At 41.3% G+C, this 21,215-nt stretch overlaps 1 protein-coding gene across 2 annotated transcripts in view; it reads left to right on the top strand.

Moving 5' to 3' along the window:
• The first annotated feature begins 3,912 nt into the window (after nucleotides 1-3,912).
• TAMM41 (TAM41 mitochondrial translocator assembly and maintenance homolog) overlaps nucleotides 3,913-21,215 on the top strand; it is a 56,397-nt gene continuing 39,094 nt past the window's right edge. The window contains exons 1-4 of one of the 2 annotated variants that reach the window (XM_032411946.1): nucleotides 3,913-4,288; nucleotides 6,780-6,962; nucleotides 9,356-9,448; nucleotides 17,171-17,321. In XM_032411946.1, coding sequence (XP_032267837.1) covers nucleotides 4,154-4,288; nucleotides 6,780-6,962; nucleotides 9,356-9,448; nucleotides 17,171-17,321 — 562 coding nt within the window. In that variant the 5' untranslated portion in view covers nucleotides 3,913-4,153. Of the gene's footprint in view, nucleotides 4,289-5,446; nucleotides 6,963-9,355; nucleotides 9,449-17,170; nucleotides 17,322-21,215 lie in introns of those variants that run through there. The other variant, XR_004300399.1, reaches the window with a different exon arrangement.

The following is a 21,215-nucleotide window of genomic DNA, read 5'->3' as shown; positions in this document are numbered from 1 at the left end:
CTTACTCTGTGGCAGGCATTATTCTACGTACTTTCTAGATACCATTTCACTTACTGTTGCAACAATCCTGTAAGGTAGGTGTTATTACTGTGGCCATTCTACAGATGTGGAAAAGAAGGCACTGGATGCTTCTCAGTGGTCTTGCCCACGGTCACACAGCTGTTAAATCTTGGGGCCAGATTCAAACTCAGGTGGTACCTGAGAGCCCCTGATCAGAGCCTAAACATAATGAAAGACGTCCTCAGTCTGGTCCAGTTATTATACGTGAAAAATCAGTTGAGAATGGACAGATGTGACAGGGTGACCCTCCTCTGACACACAGAGATCAAGAACCCTCTTCCTTACCTCCATCGGCAGATAAATGGAACATGTGGTTAATCATAAGAACCACAGAGCTTGGATTTTCTTTTCCGGAATTTTTTTTGTCCTTTACTTATTAAATGCTGATTAAACGAAAAACTAAGACATAAAAATTATAGAGATTTCACAAGGTTTTTTAAAAGATGGAATACGTGAGCCTTGTCCTAGCGAAACCCAACCTAATAAGGTCATTGTTAAAGATACAAAGCCAACAGCTGGATAAATCAGAAAAATGAGGCTCAACTTTCACTGAAATCAAGTGGCATTTATCTGTAGTTTAAACGGCTCTCTAATGTTTGTATTTCATTGGTATGAGAGTTCCAACAGAACCCTAAAGTGATTACATAGAACACCAAGGCTTTTTAATAGCTTCTAACTTAGCAAGCCACGGTAATTTAAAAAGGAATGGATGAATTGCTAGAAGCAAGGAGATTTCTGCTGAAGAATACAAATGCATTCTCTGCTATTGCTTCTGCGTCTTTCTGGGGAGAGGCAAAATGCACACAGGCATGTGATGGAACTTTCCAGCTGGTGGTTTGCATTATCAGGAAGGAAAGTGTTTGTGAAAATGAAAATTACTGATGATTAGTTGTGAATGCCCATAAGGGAGAGAAAATGGAGAAACATTGCAGAATCTTTATTTATACCAAGGGCTGAACCTTGTGGGTGGCAATGTGAATTGGTATAATCTTTTGGAGGGGATTTTAGCAATGTGCAGACCCTTTGACCCAGCAATTCCACTTCTAGGAATCTACTTTATAGCAATATTTGCACATGTACACAAAGGTCTATGAGGATGTTCACTGTAGCATTGTTTGCATGTATGAAAAAAGGAAATAATCTCTATAACCAATATGAAAATGTTTAAACAAATGATGGCATATCCATATTTTAGAAAAATTTGCTGCTAATAGATGGAATGAGATAGATCCCCATATATTTGACACAGAAAGATGTCCCTGATATGTTAAGTGAAAAGGGCACACTGCAAAATAGTATCTAGCATATGATTCCATTTTAAAATGTTTTTAATGTTTTTTAATGTTAATATATATGTAGAAAATATCTGGAGGAATAGGTATCAAAGATTATCAGTGGCTATCTCTGGGGGATGGCCAGAGATATTTTTGTAATGTTTACACTTTTTGAGCATAGATTATTTTTGTAAAGAGAGGAGAAAAAAAAAACAAAACAAAGTTGAGTTATTTCCTCCAGGGAAGAACGAAAGAAACATGGCTAGTAGAGCTCGATTCACTATATTTAGGTGAAAGGTTTTAGTGTAATTCTGCAATTCTGTAATTTCAGATTCTGGCAATCTGGGCAAGGGTGCTATTCGGTCCAAATGAACCCAGATGACTGTGCTCACATTGGGAGAATGCGACACAGTCCTTATTCTGGTCTCTAGGTTGTCCTTTTGGCTATTGCTGCTTCTCCTCAGCCTTGGCTGACAAATTAGAAGCAGCTGATTTTCTTTTTCCTTCTCCTGCCTCACAGGCCGGCCATTTTAGACGGCGCTAAAACATGATGGTAAAGAGCTTGGCCTTTGGAGTTCCAGAGCCTTGGGTTCAAATCCCGATTTCGCCACTCTCCTAACTGTGTGCCTTGGAGAAATTTGCTTCTCTTGTCGGGTCCTCTGTTTCCTCATGTGAAAAATGAGGATTTTAGAGAACCTGCCTACTAGGGTCTTTGGAATGATGAAAAGAGCTAAGTATTGAAAGTGTTTGGAAATTTATCTTGTTGAGCAGTGAGTAACATATGGAACTGTTGAATCACTATGATGTGCACCTGAAACTAATATAACACTGTATGTTAACTGCACTGGAATTAAAATTTTTAAAAAAGAAAGCGCTTGGGAATAATAAATGTATAAACAAATATCACCTATTATTATTGTCGTCTTGCCCTATCAATTCTCTCTTGGTAGAATTTCTTCCATCTATCTTCTGCCTGATAAACTCCTACCCATTCCTCAAGCCCTGGCTCAGATGCTATCCCTGCAAAACCTCCTTTGGTCTCTCCCCGCACACCCAGAACTAATTAACACTCCCTTATCAGAGCTCCCGCGGAGTGCTGGGCACCCCAGCTTCATTACGGCATGTGATGTTCTGGGTTTGCTTGTCTGTCTCCTTTACAGACCCTGACCTCCTGCAAGGCATCAGCCCTGGTCTAGCCATCTAAATCCTCAGCACTTACCTCTTGTGCGGGGCTCAGAGTTTGAATTCACGTAATCTTTTTTCAAATTGAATTAATCCCCTCCCTGCCTCTATCACCCCAGGCCAGGCATCTTTAGTTCCTGGTGAAACTATGGTAACAGCATCCTAACTGCTCTCCCTCCCAATCCAGGCTGATGTTCCGCCCTGGGTTTTAGCTCCACTTTTGCCACAGTCTAATGTGATCTAAGCACACTGCTTTCTCTCTCTAACAATTAGCTTCCTTATCTGTAAAAGAGAGACAAATCCTCCTTCCACCCGGTAGTGGAGGGGACTCAAGGAAAACTACATGTGAATGGCATCCACATTACCCAAATTTAGCTATTGCTATTTCTGCTTTTTGCTTACTTATTTACTTTGGAGAGGGAAGGGGGAGGGGCAGAGGGAGAGAGAGAGAATCTGAAGCAGGCTCCATGCCCAGCGTGGGGCCAATAGGGGGCTCGATCTCAAGACCCTGAGATCATGATCTGAGCCAAAATCAAGAGTCAGCTACTTAACCGCCTGAGCCACCCAGGCACCCTGCTATCTCTGCTTTTTGAAAGGCAGTGTCCATCAGGGAAGAAGAAAAGAGTATCTGAAAAGTCTCTGTCCTGGAAGTTAAAGTACATCCTGTGATTTTGAACAAGTTTCTCTAGTTATACATAAACAGGTGAGCTCTCTCACCTGGGGTCCTGTTTCCTCCAGAAATTGCATTTGATGTGCCCTTCTGTGAGACCAATCCCAGAGGCAAAGAGGCAAAGATTCTTCTCCACCCTTAGAATTAAATACAAATCTCAGAGAACATTGGTGCAGTCTTTTACCATTCATGGAACACTTTCATGTCCATCATTGGATTTGAAAAGGGCTTTCGTAGGAAAAAATCACAGCCAAATCTTAACAGTGGTAATCTCTGGATGGTGGAATTGGGCATGATTTTAATTTTATGTGTGTTTTCCTAAACCTTCAAAATCTTCGATTTTGGAGCTGGATGGAGATGACGGTTGTACGACACTGTGAATGCACTAAATGTCACTGAATTGCATATAAAGTGTACAATTTTATGTTAGATTTGTGGATTTCACCTCATTAAAAAATGTTCTGCAATACACATGCATGATTTTATAGCCATTTACTGAAATGTGTTTGAGTCCAGAACAAAAACGGATTCTTAAGGCTCAAAAGCAGTTCAGTTAGCTGACACTCTCCGCACCCCTGTCTCCAAGTCACTGGTCCGGGCGGCCAGCCTGCAGCGCGCTCCTCCGACCGCCAGGGGTCTTCACGGAGCCCTCGCGTTCCCCACCCGCGGAGGAGCGTCTTCTCTTGCGCCTTTGAAGCGCGTATGCACGCGAGAGGCGTGGTCGGGCCTGCCGGCCACCCGGGCCTTGACCCTGCGCTTCTCAGGCTTCGGCTGGCGCTGGCCTGTGGTCCGAGTCCTCACCCGTCCCTCCAGTTCCCACCCCCGGCTGCAGCCTTGTGCTGTCCGGGCCGGTCCCCGACTTCCATCTCCCCAACGTTAACCGGCTGCCCCAGTATCGGTTCCCCGGCCCGCTGTCCTCTGCCCTGCCCTGCTCCGCCAAGGGTCCCTGTCTCTGAGCCTCAGCCCCATGGCGCTGCAGGCGCTGCAGAGCTCGGGGGTGGCCTTCCGCAAGATCCTGTCTCATTTCCCCGAGGAGCTGAGCCTGGCTTTCGCCTACGGCTCCGGGGTGTACCGCCAGGTGGGGCCCAGTTCAGACCAGAAGGTGAGCCTGGCCCCGGGGCAGGCCCCACGCCGGGAATCGGCCTGTTCCCACGACGTCCCTTTTGCCGTAGATCCCTCCAGAGCCCTAGAGCTGCTCCTCTACTCTGCGCACTGCACGTATCAACTAGCAAAATACAACTCGTAGGAAAGTGTTCCTAGTATAATGACATCATGAGCTGAGTTTTGAAGGATAAGTAGGAGCCCACTTCGGTCTGGAACAGGAGATGCAATTATGCGGAGGGCAAAGCTGATGCAGAGGCAAGATGGAAGACAGGAAATACTTGCCTGGTGCTGGTTCAGTGTGCTCAGCCTTGGCTGATCATTGGCGTTTTCTGAGAAACTTTAAAATGCCGATGCCTAGGTTCCACTTGTGCAGATTCTGATTTACTTGGTCTGGAATGAGACTTGGGGCTTCAGGAATTTTAAAAACTTCCCTGGTGATTCTAATGCGCAGCCAAATTTGAGTCTCATCTACAGCTGTGGGAGAAAGTACAAAATGATGCTCCTGACTTCAGGAAGCTGACGGGTAGTTGTAGGGCCAGGGCAGATGCAGTGAAGTTCCCTACAAAAGTTAATGGGTGACCAGTATATTTACCCACGCTCAGGACATTTAACAAGAGTCTATTTAGGACCAGAAGTTGTTACTCTTCAAAGTTGCCTGACTGCAACAGCAGTGAGGGTACAGTTTGCCTTATGATTGCAGACTTTTTTCCCTGTAAATAAAGGGGAAAAAAGTTTGCTTCCAAGGTGGAAACAAGATTCAAGACATAGAGCAGTGGAGTGGCAGGCAGATATTTTCATTTAAATGAGGCTGTTACTGACTTTCTCCACTAAGGCTTTAGAGCTTTTGCTAAATTAACAAAAAAAGCAAGAGTCTAAATAGAGATGTTTTCTGGTGAACCGTATTTTTACTTGCTGTAGTTCATGCACAGCTTACCAATTCATTGTCATCTTAGTTTATTAAACTAAGGAAATGATTGAGATAGGGCCTCCTGGCTTTGGACACCTGACTGTAATCTGTTTTTAGGTTAAAGTTTGTTCACTTCCTGGTAAGGCCGTCTATACTGTTGCTTGGATTTCTGTTTCCCAACTATACTGTGTTTAAGTAATACTTTGCTTTAAGTTGACAACATATGAAAAATTATAGATGGTGGGTATATAAGAAATTACAGATTATTATAGGCTAGTTATTTTTTCTAACATACGTTAACATAATTATACATTTTTAAAAAACATGTCCACCCCAAATCTTAAGTTTCACCAGTGGTTTATGGTTTTTGAGAAACTTAGAGCCTCCTGATTCAATAGCCACCTCTTCATTTTTCCATGGAGATTTTCCTTTGGGTAGGCCTGGAGGAACCCTTCCCTTTCCCTGGCCCTCATTCCCTACAAGATAACAAGTCTTAGAGATTCCAGCACGAAGTCTCAGATCAGTCCCTACCCTCAGTGCCTCACTTAATGTCTTTTCATTTCTCACCTGGAGTTTTGCTGTTAGCCTCCTGTGTGGTTCCCCACCTTTAATCATCCTTCCCTCCAGTGAGCGCTTCTGCAGGAAAATTTTTTAGCATGGCAACCCAGCCTCCCTTTCTGGACTCCCTTGGTTGTGTTCTGTTCCAGCATATCAAACTAAATGCAGCACCCAGAACATGCCCAGCTCTTATAACCACAAGAGTGCTTTCCTTTAGCAAGACTCCCTTCCCTTCCCCCTATACTTCCACCAAGCCTGCTTAACTCTTGCACATTCTTCAAGACTCAGATTTATCAGATAAAAGAATGTAATTTCATAGCAAAATTTCTCATTTCTGTTCTGACCCCATTCTGAGTGAAATTAGTACATTTTGCATTCCTCTATCAAGTTCGTTTAGTGATAATTTGTCTATTCTCCCCAGTAGACTTTCTTTACCTCTACCCCAGGATCTATCAGAGCTCCTTGTAGGTGCTCAGTGAGTGGTTGGAGAATGGGTAAGAGTTAAAATAACTTATTTCCTATGACATAATGCTTTTCAGAGCTTATCCATCCTGTGTTATTTGAGCTGGAAGAAAAGTGGAACACATTTAGCTACATTTAGATGAAAGCCATGTGGCATAAGGTTCAGCACTCAGAATTTGGAACCAGACTCTGTCTGCCACTCACTAGCTTTGTGTCCATGGGCATGGTTCTTACTCTGTGCCTTGGTTTCCTTTCCTATAAAATTGGGATAGTATCAGTACCTACCTTGTAGGATAGTTCTGAGGATAGAATGAACTACGATACATATGAAGTATTTGGAAGAGTGCCGGCAGGACAATACATATGGAGGAAGCATTGTTATTACTGTGCGTGTTGATGAAAACAAGCTCAGACTGGTTCCAGAGACTTGCTTAAATTTCTGATGACAGCGCAGGTCCTCTATTTCTTAATCATAATGGCATAGAATTTTAGAGGTTTCCACTCTATATAGATGCCTTTCGAGGAATTAAAACTAAAATCATTCTCTTTTCTTCATTCCCAGAATGCCATGCTGGACTTTGTTTTCACAGTAGATGACCCTGTTGCATGGCATTCAAAGAACCTGAAAAAAAATTGGAACCATTACTCTTTCCTAAAAGTTTTGGGGCCCAAGATTATCACCACTATCCAGAATAACTATGGTGCTGGAGTCTACTATAATCCATTGGTCATGTGTGATGGTAGGGTAAGTGACTTTGGATGTTTGTCTTAACTTGGGCGGTTATTAAATATTAGAATACCAGCTGACTGTATATGTTCTTGCAGTCAGGAAACGTTCACATTCCTGCTGGATAAAGGTGACTGAGAAAGACTATCTTTAATTATTGCCTTTGGCCAGTGCTTCTCAAATTTGAGTGAACATCAGACCTCCTAGAGGGCCTCTTGGACACACAGATTGCTAGGCCCCACCCCAGAGTTTCTGATTCCGTAGGTCTGGGGTGAGGTTTGAGGATTTGTTTTTTTTTTTTTTTTTTAATTGAGATGTAATTATATAACATTGTGTTAGTTTTGGGTGTACAGTGTAATGATTTGATGTATGTATGTATTGCAAGATGATTACCACCACAGTAAGTTTAGTTAACATTCATCATCACACATAGTTACAGTTTTTTTTCTCTTGTGATGAGAACTTTTAAGATTTACTCCCTTAGTAACAAGGATTTGCATTTCTAACAGCTTCCAAATCATGCTGATGCTGCTGGTCTGGAAAACACGCTTTGAGAACCACTGGTTTGGTCAATGGGACGAATACTCAGGCCCACTAAGGATGAGGGTATCACAGGTAGTCAAGAGCATGTGATGCCACGCGATAGGAACCTCTTGGTGCCAGCAAGTGGGTAGAATTTGAGGATGCACCCCATCTCCCTGTTGGAGAGCAGATAAGAAGCACAGATCCCAGCCGAGGGCTGGCTGACGGCAGGAACCCTGCCGAACTTTCACACAAAGGGGCCCAATCTCTAAGAGAGCTGCCAAGAACTGGGCAGGACTGCAGCCTAAGAGGACCAATGGGGGACTAAGTCATATACCCCCTAGAGATGAGCTGGGCTGCCATTGACAGACAGGTTCCAGCAGCTGTGCCGGTTCTGCTCTGTGCTGCTGATGGCTTTGAGAAGTTTTCCTTTGATGTGCTGATGAATCACCTGAGGATCTCATTGAAATACAGATTATGATTCAATTGGTCTGGAATGGAGCTTGAGATTTTGCATTTTTTGATGAGCTCCCAGGTGATGCTGATACTACCAGTCAATGAACCAGGCTTGGAAGGGCAGGAGGTTGGAGTACTGACTTAGGAAGGATTTTGAAGACCTGTCTGAACTTGGCAGGAATGAGTACTCTGATTGATTGGTGATGTCTGTATAGCATTTGGGCCAAATGTTTACTTTTCTGGTTGAGGTCTAATCCTGCTCCAACCTGCATTTTGCAGTTGAGGAAATGAGGATTCAGAGAATGGACATGACTTCCAGAGGTCATGTAACTAGTTATAACATGAGAGGCCCCTCCAGGGGGCCAGGGGTGTTTCCATTACTTCCCAGCTGTTATGTGCCTGCCTTAAGAAGGGCTTTCTGCTGTATTGTGTCCAGATTGGAGGGAAGATGGTGGCTCAGTGCAGTTTTCCACATCTACTTTAGTCATGCCAAACACGTAGCTTTGTTCTTTCTCCATAATTAGTATTATGCTGAGCCTATCTCTAATTAGTGGTTTCAAACAATATTACAAGCTCCAGTAACCAAATGTTGGGGCATAATTATATGCCAAAGGGACTGTACTTTTTAATTGAAATTCTTTAGCTACTTTTTAGATATTTGTAGCCTGAGAAGGCTGTTTGGATACTGAAGTTTAGCAAAGTGAGTCTGAAGTTATTTGTTGAAGCAAATGAGATTCTGTAACCTGGAACAACTACATTCAAGGTTTGTACAAATTGCTTTTGAAATGAGCTTGGCCATAATTCCATGTGTTTAGCTCTGATAAAGATGTTTAATTTTTGGATGTGGCTTTGTAATTATAAAAGTGTTGGAAATACTTAATAGTGAAAGAGAAATTCACCACGTAAAAGATGTTGGTGAAAACTTCTACTTAAAGAAAATGTCTTGTACTCTGTGATGAAATGAACATTGGAAGCCCAGACCGACATTCAGGGACCTGGTTTTTACTTAGCTGCTAATGGTGCCACCTTGGGCCCACCATTTATTAGGCTTATTTCTCAAATGAGAAGTAGGAACTAGATCTTTGCTTCTCAGACTGTCTGTGGTGCAGACCCAGTTTTTATTTTCAATTCAGTGAGGACCAATATGTGCTAGATAGCCTCTAAGAGCCCTTGTGCCTTTAACATCACAAGAGCCTGAGTGAAGATAGTGATCACTTGAACTCGCATCCCTGAGGGGACAGATCAGTCTTGGAAACTAATCCTTTGTGAAGGATTTTGGTGGAGATGTGTGTTTTCACAAGGCAGAGATTTTAAGTGGCTTTGGAAATCAACGCGCTATTCTGGTCAGAAATTTTTTTCCTTATATTTTGCATTTGCAAAAGCAACAGTGTGGTATTTTGCTCTCTTTCATGCCCATGTCTTTTCTTTTCTAGCTTATCAAATATGGGGTCATTAGCACTAACATTTTGATTGAAGATCTCCTCAACTGGAATAGCTTATATATTGCTGGACGACTCCAAAAACCGGTGAGCAAGTGTCTTATTGGCTGCCACAGTTAGGGATGTCTCTCCTCTGAACCGCACCCTGCTTTGATCTGTGTGATTGCAATGAGATGGAACGCCAAGAAACAGAAATGAATTTCAGACTCCTTTTACTCCCTATAGAATTCAGTGCCAAACAATATCCAGATATTACCCATGCTACTCCTGCCTTCTCTCTAAGGATACTCGAATTGTGGAATGGATAAAGCTCAGAGTCACTGCATTTGGGCTTGGGAGGATGGCAGAAGAGGTGCCCAGTGCCTCAGTGGAACCTCTGTCAGCATGACCCAGATCACCGTTCCAGAATGTAAGTGCCGTGGTGCACGCTTTGTCAGCCGTGCCTGGGACAGTGCCTGGGACATAGTAAGCGTTCAGAAAACATTTGTTGAATAAGTGAATGAATCAGGTAGTCATTCAGAAGGGAGTAGATTCTGATTCCCTTTCTTACCGTCCTCAGGCCAGTGGTGAGATCCTGTTATAAAGTCTTTCCTTCATTTAGGATGCTGCTAGAGGAGGCTGTGGGGGATAGGCTTCCCCCTGAGTTTTAATAGAAACAAAACAGGAAAAAAGTGGAAAGGACTTGAACTTTTTTTTTTTAAGATTTATTTATTTATTATTTTAGAGAGAGAGAGCGCGCAAGGGGAGGAGCGGAGAGGGAGAGAGAGAATCTCAAGCAGACTCCCTGCTGAGCACAGAGTCTGACTCGGGACTCCCATCAAACAACCCTGAGATCATGACCCAAGCCGAAATCAAGAGGACGACCAACTGACTGAGCCACCCAGGCGCCCCAAAGGACTTGGACTTTTTTTTTTTTTTTAAGATTTTATTTATTTATTTGACAGAAAGAGACACACAGACAGAGGGAACACAAGCAGGGGAAGTGGGAGAGGGAGAAGCAGGCTTCCCGCCGAGCAGGGAGCCCGACACGGGGATTGATCCCAGGACCCTGGGATCATGACCTGAGCCGAAGGCAGACACTTAACGACTGAGCCACCCAGGCGCCCCAGGACTTGAACTTTTGACATTGTATTTGCATATTATGTTTCTTTTTTTTTGCAGATATATATAGCCTATTTTCTATGAAGGAGTCTTCATAGTTTAAGAACCATGCGAAATAGTAACAGTTGCTAATCTCACAGCAAGGAACAATTTTCTTTGTGCTGTTAGAGGGTCTCAGGCCCCAAAACAGGGTACATGGATTGTTCTCAAATGTCTCCCATAAGAGTGATTCTGCTGCTCCCCTTTTTGTCAGTTATGGCAAAAAATTAGAGATTTATACAAGCTTACCTCACTTGGTTGTGTCATAAAAATCTCTGTTGAGCAGCACGTGGGTGGCTCAGTCGGTTAAGCATCCAACTCTTAATTTCAGCTCAGGTCATGATCTCAGGGTCGTGAGATCGAGCCCTGCCTCAGGCTCTGTGCTGGGTGTGGAGCCGCTTAAGATTCTCTCTCCCTCTCCTCTGCCCCTCCCCCCACCCAAATCTCTATTAATATACACGGGTGGTCACAGTTCTCTTGCCTTGCTTCTGGACTTAGAATTTAATGGTGTAGCTCATTAAAACATCCAGAAACACTTGATCGGAGCAATAGGTATATGGGTATGTCCATATATAAAAATTTGTCAAGCTGTACCCTTTAGATTTGTGCATTTCACTATGTAATTTTTACTTCAGTAAAAACATTTTTTTAAAGATTTATTTGAGAGAGAATGTGTGTGCGCATGTGTGTGCAAGCGGGAAGGGGGCAGAGGGAGAGGCAGAGAATTCTGGAGCAGACTTCCCACTGAGTGTGGAGCCTGACTTGAGGCTCTATCCCGGGACCTTGAGATCATGACCTGAGCCAGAATCAAGAGTTGGCCACTCAGCTGACTGAGCCACTCAGGCACCCCAGTAAAACATTTTTTATTAAGTCCAGAAACAATAGGCTTACTGAAATAATTTCATATTTATGTAGATGAATTTCTCATTTCTAAGCTGGATAAAGATAATCCAGTAAAGCTGGATAATTAGTAAAATAATTGAATGAATAGAAATAATTGAAAATTTGTAAATATTAATTTTCCTTCCAAATTTTTTTCTTTCTTTTTTCTTTTTTTTTAGTTTATAAAATATGGGGGCACCTGGCTGGCTCAGTCAGTGGAATGTGCAACTCTCGATCTCGGGGTTGTGAGTTCAAGCCCCATGATGTAATTAGAGATGACTTAAAAACATAAAAAGATTTAAAAATAAAATAAAATAAATTTACAAAATATGTAGCTTAATGGGAATAGTAATGAAAGCGGAATTAGAAGCCTTAGGTCTTATTCATTCCTGCCACTTGTTAGCTGTTTATGTGAATTTAGGAAACTTGTTTTATCTTTTTGAACCTCAGTTAATTTATCTGTAGGATGGAGTAACAATACAGTACTTGCCCTCACAAAGGTGTTGACAAGTGGAAGCAGAATGATAAAGCCGGAAAGAACAGGGGTGTTTTAGGATCAGATGTAGGGTTTGGGTCCCAGCTATGACACTCCCCAGCTATGTTACCCTGCACCAGTGACTTAATTTCCCTGAGCCTTGGGACATCCTTCTCTGTGGATTAGGCTGACGACATCAACCTTAAAAGGCATTTGGGAAATGCCTAGATCTAAAATGCCTAGCACTTAGTAGATACTCAGAAAATGATCAATTCCTTTCTCTTTGTCCTTGCCTATCTCAGAGTTATTTTGAGATAAAATGAGATTTTGAATGTGAAAATGTTGTATTATTCTCTGTACTATGCTTTGTGCTTGGAATATTTCAATTTTTTTCTTTTAAATAAGCTTTAGAAAATGAAACGCCATGAAATCTCAGAATTTAGCACTGGAAATGACCTCAGATTTCATCTAAATGTCACATATCCTGATAAAATAAAAACAGCAATTCAAGACCAGTAGTAGCTGCTACAGTCATCTTGATAAAAACTGCATTTCTCAGCTAACTTGGGAAAGAAAATGTTATTGAGAACAATGACTGTTCTTCAAGCTTACTAAACTAATAACTCAAGAAAATTAGGCTATCTTAAGACTCATTTGAAAGTGTTGAGCATAACACATGGTAAAAAATTATAAATGGGTGAATTAACTCTTTCACCATTAGCATTTTCCCTGTCACATGGAAATCACTGCTAATCAGAGAATTGTCAGTGGTAATGATCTTTTTAAACCAGTTATTTTTACCGCTAGATGGCAGCAAATAGTAATCAAACGTGAGCAAATCTGATGAAAAGACAGGGTTGGTAGCCTTGTGGACAAAAAAAAAAAAAAAATAGGTGAAGGTCTTAGAATTGTGAGAATATGAGTACAAATTCTCTGTTTTTATATATTTTAAAAGAAGGAGGTATTTTAAATTATATTGTCTAAAGCTCTAAAATTGTCTTCCATATTGCAAATAGAACAGAAGTTCTCAATTCAAGTCTTTAAAAGGAATATACAGAGGGTGTATGGGAACTCTCTGTATTTTCCAGTCAGTTTTGCTGTGACTCTAAAACTGCTCTAAAAAAATAAAGTTTATTAATAATATTTTCAAAATATAAAGGAGTACCTTGCTTAAAAAGATGGACTTTCTGGAAAAAAATTGAGTGTAAATTAAATTTCTGTCATACTTTACCATTAACGTCCCCCGTAATTGAGGTTAGATAAGTCATTTTTATTTCTAATGCAGCTTTAAGTTTCTGAGTCACTTACCAAGTCATTTTTCAAGAAAAGAGCCATGAAATTTAAAGTAGTTAATAGAATCTTGTGGCCAGTTCTTTTTTAAGTCAAAAGAACCCTAAAGTAATATTAATAGTCATTTCTTAATTTATTTAACATAAGTCTGGATTTTTGTATTTCATGTTGTTTTTAGTGTATAGATAATTTGGCTTGAATTTTTAAAGCATTCTCATTGACATACAGTAGTATTTTGCTACCTTGTTAAGAGGATTTTAATTTATTTTAATGTGTTCATTCCAATATTTTTTCTCTTTTATTTGCTAGTAATATAGCTTTTTTATAACATAAATTATTGAGATAGAATTCATATATCATACAATTCAACCATTTAAAGTGTACAGTGGTTTTTAGTATATTCACAGTTTTGCAATTATTATCATATAGTAACTTCATTGATTTACTTTTTGTGGCTAGAAAAATCCCAGTGGTATTATAGATCCCTGAAAGAGAGCTGGAAGACCTGACTTACTGGTCTTGGCTCTGCCTGACTGTGAGCAAAATGTTTGTGCCCCTAGCCTTTGAAATGCAAAATTTGAGCCATTAATTTACTTATTCAAGAGACAAGTTTCTTCTCTGTGGATACTAAAAGAATAAAAAAATAACACCACATTGCTGGCCCTGGAAGAACCCACAGTCCAACAGGTAGATGGTAAGGTTTCATCCAACTCGAATGTTCAGTGTTTCTTTTTTTTTTTTTTTTTAAAGATTTTATTTATTTATTTGACAGAGAGAGACACAGTGAGAGAGGGAACACAAGCAGGGGGAGTGGGACAGGGAGAAGCAGGCTTCCCGCGGAGCAGGGAGCCCGACGCGGGACTCGATCCCAGAACCCTGGGATCATGACCCGAGCCGAAGGCAGACGCCTAACACCTGAGCCACCCAGGCGCCCCGAATGTTCAGTGTTTCTTCTTGGTCCTTAAGCAGTGACCATTTAGAAAAATTAACTTTTCTGGCCATTTGGAATGGAAAACTTCTATGGGAAGTGCCATTTGGTTACTGGTTGAGTGTTTGAAGGCTAGGTAGGGCCTTGTTCTTTGTGACTATAACTTCACTGTTTGCAATTCAAGGACTGTCTCCATGTGACTGTATTATAGAGGAGACCACGTGTGACTCTTTTTTTTCTATCTTGAAAGGTACTCACAAATCTCTCAAGTTGAAAGTCCCTTCAAGCTTTACCCCTTCCTCTCTCCAGTAACGATTTTCCCCTTGGCAGTGTTAATGCTATTTATGCGATTCAGGTTGGGGCATTCCCAGTCAGATACAAACAGCTATTCACAAATCTGAGGACTTTCTTTTTTTCCCAGGCCTCTCTGGCAGTGTCCCAAGAGTTCACTGGCTTTTCACTCTGAACCACAAATAACAGTGCTGCCGAGACAAGTGCCTAGGTCACCTTACACTGGAGAGCCAGATCAGCACAGTTGCAGTCTTCTGAATTGACATTTTTCCTTTGAGTAAGGATGCTTTTATTTTTACTCTCTTAACCTTAAATAGCAAACAGACTGCTTTTTTACAACCGAAATAGAATGACTTTCTGGGAGAATAAGTGTATTGCTTTAAATAAGAAAATTTCCCCAAACTTACTCTCATTTGTTAGCATCTCAGAATAACTTCTGTTTTAACTGAGTTTCTGTAAAAGCCACCAAAAAGAGAGAGGACGAAGAATTATTGAGCAGGACCTGGTTGAGGATGAAGAACAGGAATTTGGAAGTGAACAGACTTCGTAGAGTGGTAGAAAGAGCTCTGGGTAAATCAGGGACCTACTACTGGTATGCCACTACTTCTCAAAGGAAGATCTTTTAACCCTCTGGGCCTCAGTTTCCCCATTGGTAAGATGAGAAGCTTGCCCTCCTAGATCTGTGATTCTATATGGAATACAAAGTTTGGGAAAGTTATTCAAGGAATGAACATAGGAGTTATATAGGAACTTCACATTTCTTTTAATCATCTTTCAAGATAAGAAGTTAACCAGAACAACAATAACAAAAAAGTTAACCAGAACAGATACCTAACTGAATGCATGAGAATAATTCAAAAAATTTAGAGCTGGATCTGCCAAGTATAAGGGTGTTACCCTGATTTTTGCCATCAACTCATTATGCAACATTGGGCAAGTCATGCTACTGGACTGCACCTTCGTTTTCCTTTCTGCAGATGATTGCAGTAATGCTAAACTCACCCAAGTGCTGAAAGGCTTAATTAAGGGCTATTAAGTGCTGTAATTACAAGGGAGGAGTTGGTAGTATTGAATAAAGTGGCTTACCTACCATATGAGAGGTTTGGGTATTATAAATATTCCCTTAGAAAAAAAGTAGGGACAAAAGAAGATAGAAGTTAGACTCTTAAGTTAATAAAATAGTTATGTTTTATACTGTCATTTTTGGCAATTAAAAAAAGAAGAAACTACTTTGAGACATACATCAGCCTTTCTCCTTGCTGTCTAGTAAAATTCTAATTTAGTTTCTGATAGTGTATGCCTTTTTTTTTTTTTGATAGTATATGTCTTTTAGTGCCATCTTAATTTTTCTCAGAAATCATCTTTATTTGACAGATAAAAGGCAACTTAAGCCCTGTTTTCTAGAACTGGGGAAGATTTGGTGACAGCACTAAATGGTTTACAGAAGGTGGATACATTTCAGATAGGTGAGGGTCCTTTTTAGGGATTTGTAGACTCTTTCCTTGTTTATAGACAATCAGTCAGAAGTGGCCTGACTGATTTAAAGCCTGATTAAGCCTGATGGTTTAAAAAGATTATACCGGGAGTGTAAATTGGCCCAGCCACTTTGAAGAGCCATTTGGCGTTTCTGCTTCTAAATATATACCTGAGAGCCGTGGTTCTCAAAATGTGGTTCCTGGACTGCCTGGGAACTTGTTAGAAATGTACATTTTCAGGCCTGACTCAGGTCTCCTAGTCAGAAATACTGGGGGATGGGCCTAATAATATGCATTTTAACAAGCTCTCCCAAGTGATTGTGGTGCTTGCTAAAGGTGAGAATCTCTGGCCCAGGAAGCTTGTATTGCGCCCAAAGACACAGAAGGAAGTTCACTAACCAACAACCTTATCAATTTGATTCTGTTATTAACCCCATTTTACTGATAAGGAATTATGGCCATAGTCACAGAGCTAGTAAGAGATGGAGCTGGGTCTTGAACACATTTTCTTAACTACAGTGCAGTCTTCAAAACAGAGAGTCTCAGAACAGACTGAGCAATTTGTATTTTAATGGATTTGAGGAAAGTCAAAGAGAGTACCTTCTGCTGTGTATTCAGGAGAAAAATCCTTTTTTATTGATCAAGGCATTCACTAGTACATTAGGTGCTTTACATTTATTATTTGATTCAAACTTTGTAACAATTCTTTGATGCACATTTATCGCCATTTTATAGATGAGGACTTAAGTTCAGAGAAGTTAAGTAATTTGCCCAATTTCACACAGCTAGTAAATACCTAGACCTGAGCCCATACCTACCCCCAAACCCATACTGTTTCTACTGTAGCTAATTTCCTTTCCTTTTTTCCTTAGTCAGGTTCAAAATCAGTTCAAAATAAAGCATGAAGTGCTTAGGTTATATATGGATAAGGACAAAGGTGAGTTCTAAATAAAGAAGTAGAATGCCTTTGTCTACCATAAAATTAAGTAAATAACAATGAGATTATAAAATTTAAAAATACAAAATTTCCCAAAGGATGTTTATTTCATTTATACTAACTTCTTTTTTAAAACCCATGGAGAATTTCCTCATTTAAGAGAAATATTTATTTTGTTTTCTTTCCTGTATCATGATATCTTTAATTCTGGCATAAAACACAAACCCTTGGGATTGCTTATTAGAATAATAATTATTTCATGTCTACTGGCCTAATATTCCAAGATCTTCAGGGCTAAGAGTTTGGGATAGTTCCAGTGCATGTGTAAACCCATAGCTTGACCAATAGTCCACTTTGACATTTTTCTTCTAAATGTTCTGCTTTTTTGCAGGTAAAAATCATAGCAATGAATGAGAATGTTGCTCTTAGGTCAGCCCTCGATAAAAATCTGAAGAGTGCTGTGACCACAGCTTTCCTCATGCTCCCCGAAAGCTTTTCTGAAGAAGACCTCTTTATAGAGATCGCCGGACTCTCTTATTCAGGTTAGTAGATTTGGGCTCACGTTTTCTGCAGGAAGGAGATATGTTATTTGAAGAACATGCAAACAAACATCCTGCTCCTCACTCTACACTGGAGCTGCGGCCCCCCTGCTCCTGGATCCCACCACTTCCTGTGCAGGTGACTGCAAGAACCCCATGATCTGCCTCCTTGCCTCCAAGGGCTCTTTCTGTCCACATCTGTATGTAGATCACCCCAGGATAGTCTTGTTGTTACTATTCATTTTCATTTTGAAACAATTTCAAACTGACAGAAAAGTTTTAATAATACAAAAAATTCTCATATGCCCTTTCCCTGACTTTGCCAGTTTTAATGTTTCACCACATTTGTGTTATCATCCTCTTTGTCCCGGTGATTTTCCAACTTGAGTGTGCATCAGAATCCCCTGGAGGTACTGTGCACACCCCCACACAGCTGCTTTGGCAGGTCCGGGGTGGAGCCTAAGAATTTGTGTTTCTAGCAAGTGGATGATGCCAGTGCTTCTCCAGGGATCCCACTTAGAAAACCACTGCCCTCTCTGTACCTGTAAATACTGTATTATGTATTTTATTTTTCTGAACTATTTGAGAGTAGCTCACACATAATCCTGTCCCCTTCAGGCCACATATTTCCAATATATGTTCCCCAAGAACAAGGACATTCTCTTCCATAACCACAGCACAGTTACCAAATTCAGGAAATTTCACACTGATACAGTACTTTTTTTTTTTTTTTAAGATTTTATTTATTTGACAGAGAGAGCACAAGCAGAAGGAGATAGAAGGAGAAGCAGGTTCCCAGCTGAACAAGGAGCCCCATGTGGGACTCGATCCCAGGACCCTGGGATCATGACCTGGGCCGAAGGCAGCCGCTTAACCAACTGAGCCACCCAGGCATCCCGATACAGTACTTTTATCAGATTGATGATCCATAGTCCATATGTTGTCAGTAGTCCCAGTGATGTTCTTTTCCCTTCAAGTACACAGTCTAGTCAAGGATCATATTTATTAAGATGCCCTGTCTCTTCTATCTTTTAATGTGGAACACTTCCTTAGCCTTTCTTTGTCTTACATGACATTCACATTTTGTAGTCTCAGACCAGTGATGTGTGTGCCTGATAAGCAGAGTTTTGCCTCTTCTAAGCAATCAATGGTGAGACATTTGAAAATGAAGCAAATCCCCTGCTTCTTATCAAACTTTCCTTCTTAGATCGAGCATTAATTGATGATTCTTGCTCCAACCAGTCTTTACTACGATGGTTACAAAGTGGCGACTTTCCAAGTTCACCTCTCCTTGCCCATTAAGGAAAAGCTTTCCCTTCTTCCCCATTCATTAGTTTATTTATCTAAATCTTAACTTCCTTTCCCTCTCTTCTTAAACCAGTGTGTTCCTCAGAGATGTGGGGCCCCTTCAAAGGGAGAGGGGAAAGCTGAGAAGATAGAGCCCCTAGCCCCTCATCCTTCCTGTTTAATGTATTAAGGATCCATGTAAAATTTTATTTACAAAAAAGTAGCCTGCTACTTAAAAAACAGTTTGAAACCACGGTCTTAAATAAATGTCTTCTTTCCCAACTTTTAAGTGTGAGTCAAAGAACTCTATGCTGAAAACATTGCAAAAGAGTTTACTCATTTTCTGAATCCATGTACAGATAAGATTTCATGGAAATATAATGCTGAAGGAGACCATAAAGGCCTTGTTCTCCAGGCTTTTTCCCAAAATGCAGCTAGCAGGACTACAGCTGCGGTCGCAACACTGGAGAGAAAGGAAGTGACGTAACCTCGGTCTTGGTCGCTTCCAGCTCCACATGGCAGCATCCCTGCCTTTCAACAGGAAGTGGGGGGGTGGGGGGCAGAGGCTGCTGTGGCTAGGTACCGGAATGAATGGGCCTGCGTGCAATGTGTGGGGAAAGTGGGTCACCCTATTAGGGTGATTCCCTCCCCTTGCTCCCCTGTGAAAAAAGATGGACCCAAAACCTTTTATGAAGGGTTAACTTTGTGGGAGAATGATGCAGAGCCAATTTCTACTTTGCCCACACCACTGCCACTCCTCCATTTCCTCCCCAGTGATCGACATCAGCGTAGTGTCAGGTGGCTTCTAGGAGTTCCTATGAATTCTGAACATTGACTAAAGAAGTTTCTCGAATGGCATAACTGCCTTTACCTTTTAGTAGACTTCAAGTTAGCATGCAAGCTGCTATCAATCTTTAGCTGACTTTTGCTTTGCCTCCTGGGAGGGCTGTGTTTTATACTCCTGGTTTCTCCTATACTGTGAGACATGTACAAAGTGTTCAGTAAGTGCTTGCTGACTCATAGCGGTATCATTGTCTGTTTTGCTTCTTTTATAATTGTTATGAAGGGCTGCTGTGTAGTAGTGCTGTACCAGACACAGTAGGTGGGTGGGTAAGTAGATAAGGTGGTAGGATAGATCTATAGATAAATCAATCATTGGTTCCGTCGTTGAATCCTCACACGACTGTTGAACAGGTATTTCCCGCGTGCCTTCCATGTGCCACACGCTGCGCTAGGCCCCGGGTGTACACTGCTCAGCCTGACACGAGTAAGACTCCTTGTGGGTTCATGTTCCCTTAGGCAGAGGCAGACAGTCGGGAAGCAGAAAGGTCATTTCAGAGAGCAGTAAGTGCAATGAAGAAAAGAAAAGAAATCCTGAGGAGGGCCACCTCTACCTTGGATAGGCAGGGAGGGCCCTCTAAAGTGGTGCTGTCTGAGTTCAGATCTAATGGTGGCAAGGAGTCCACCCCGCGCTGCTGGGAGAAGGGCAGACTGGGAGAGTTGCTTCCTAAGAGGCAGGTCCTATCCTTGCTGCGCCTGATTCCGGCTTTCTCAGCTTCCAGTTTCTCCCATTTCTCATCTCGTCTCCTCTTGCTCCCTTGCCATTATATTATTTATTGCTCAACCCAGACTTGGATCTGAGAATTTGGCCAAGGATCCTACATTACTCATTTCACTGAGGTTGGCTTCTTTATACTGCAAAACTTAGGACACGACCCTTGGCACATCCTCTCCACGGGGAACTGATTCCAACTCTGTGCAGTCCCTAGTTTATGAATGAGACACTTTCCAAAAAGCATTCTATATGCCAGTTGTTTAGAACTGGGAACATATTTTTCCACTAAGACAACATTATATGCTGCTCCTAAGCCAGAACACTGTGTAATTAATGGTTACCTACTCCGTAATATAATGAAATTAGAGTAGAATAGTGAGGATAGGGAAGGATGTAGGCCCTGCAGGTAGATGCCTTTCATAGGTATGAGACCCGCCCCAGGCCATGTGTTGAAAGGCAAGCCTTTCCTCCTCTCTTTCCTAGACTTCTGAGAACCCATTATCCTTGAACTGATTGGATTCTACCCTGTCGCCAAACCTCCCAAGCCCCCAGAATATTCTAAACTACAAATTACCCACCAATCTCATTTTTATTTACAACTTTGACATTTATTTTCCACTCGAGAGATAATACGTTGCTCTTAACCTGCGTAGGTTAGCATTTCTCCCTGGAAGGGGGTAGGGCTGGGGAGACAGGAAACAGCATCTCTCCATGTTATTAGACAAGTTCCTGCCAGTAGTTACTAGCAGAGGCAAGATCTGTCTGTATTACTAGTAGTAATAATAACCCCTTACGTTTTATATAGTATTTAAGGATCATTTTGACTGCCTTGGGGTCGGTATTGATGACATTGTTGTAAATGATGGTGAGAAAGGAGTAGGTGGAAGATGAGAGCCTGCAAAATTGGGGAGGAGAAAGCTTTCTAATCCTTCAGTTATTCTTAGAAGTCAGCATTTAAGTAAACAGAAAAGGAAAACCAATGAGCTTTAAAGGGTCACCTTGACCTTTCTCATGTAAGTACAAACCATTAAAATGACTAATTTTACATAATGATC

The sequence above is a fragment of the Phoca vitulina genome, unplaced genomic scaffold (genome assembly GCF_004348235.1).
Source record: "Phoca vitulina isolate PV1807 unplaced genomic scaffold, GSC_HSeal_1.0 scaffold13, whole genome shotgun sequence".
Taxonomy (NCBI): Eukaryota; Metazoa; Chordata; class Mammalia; order Carnivora; family Phocidae; genus Phoca; species Phoca vitulina.
Note: the sequence above shows the minus strand (reverse complement) of the source record. Positions and strands in the feature narration are given on the sequence as shown.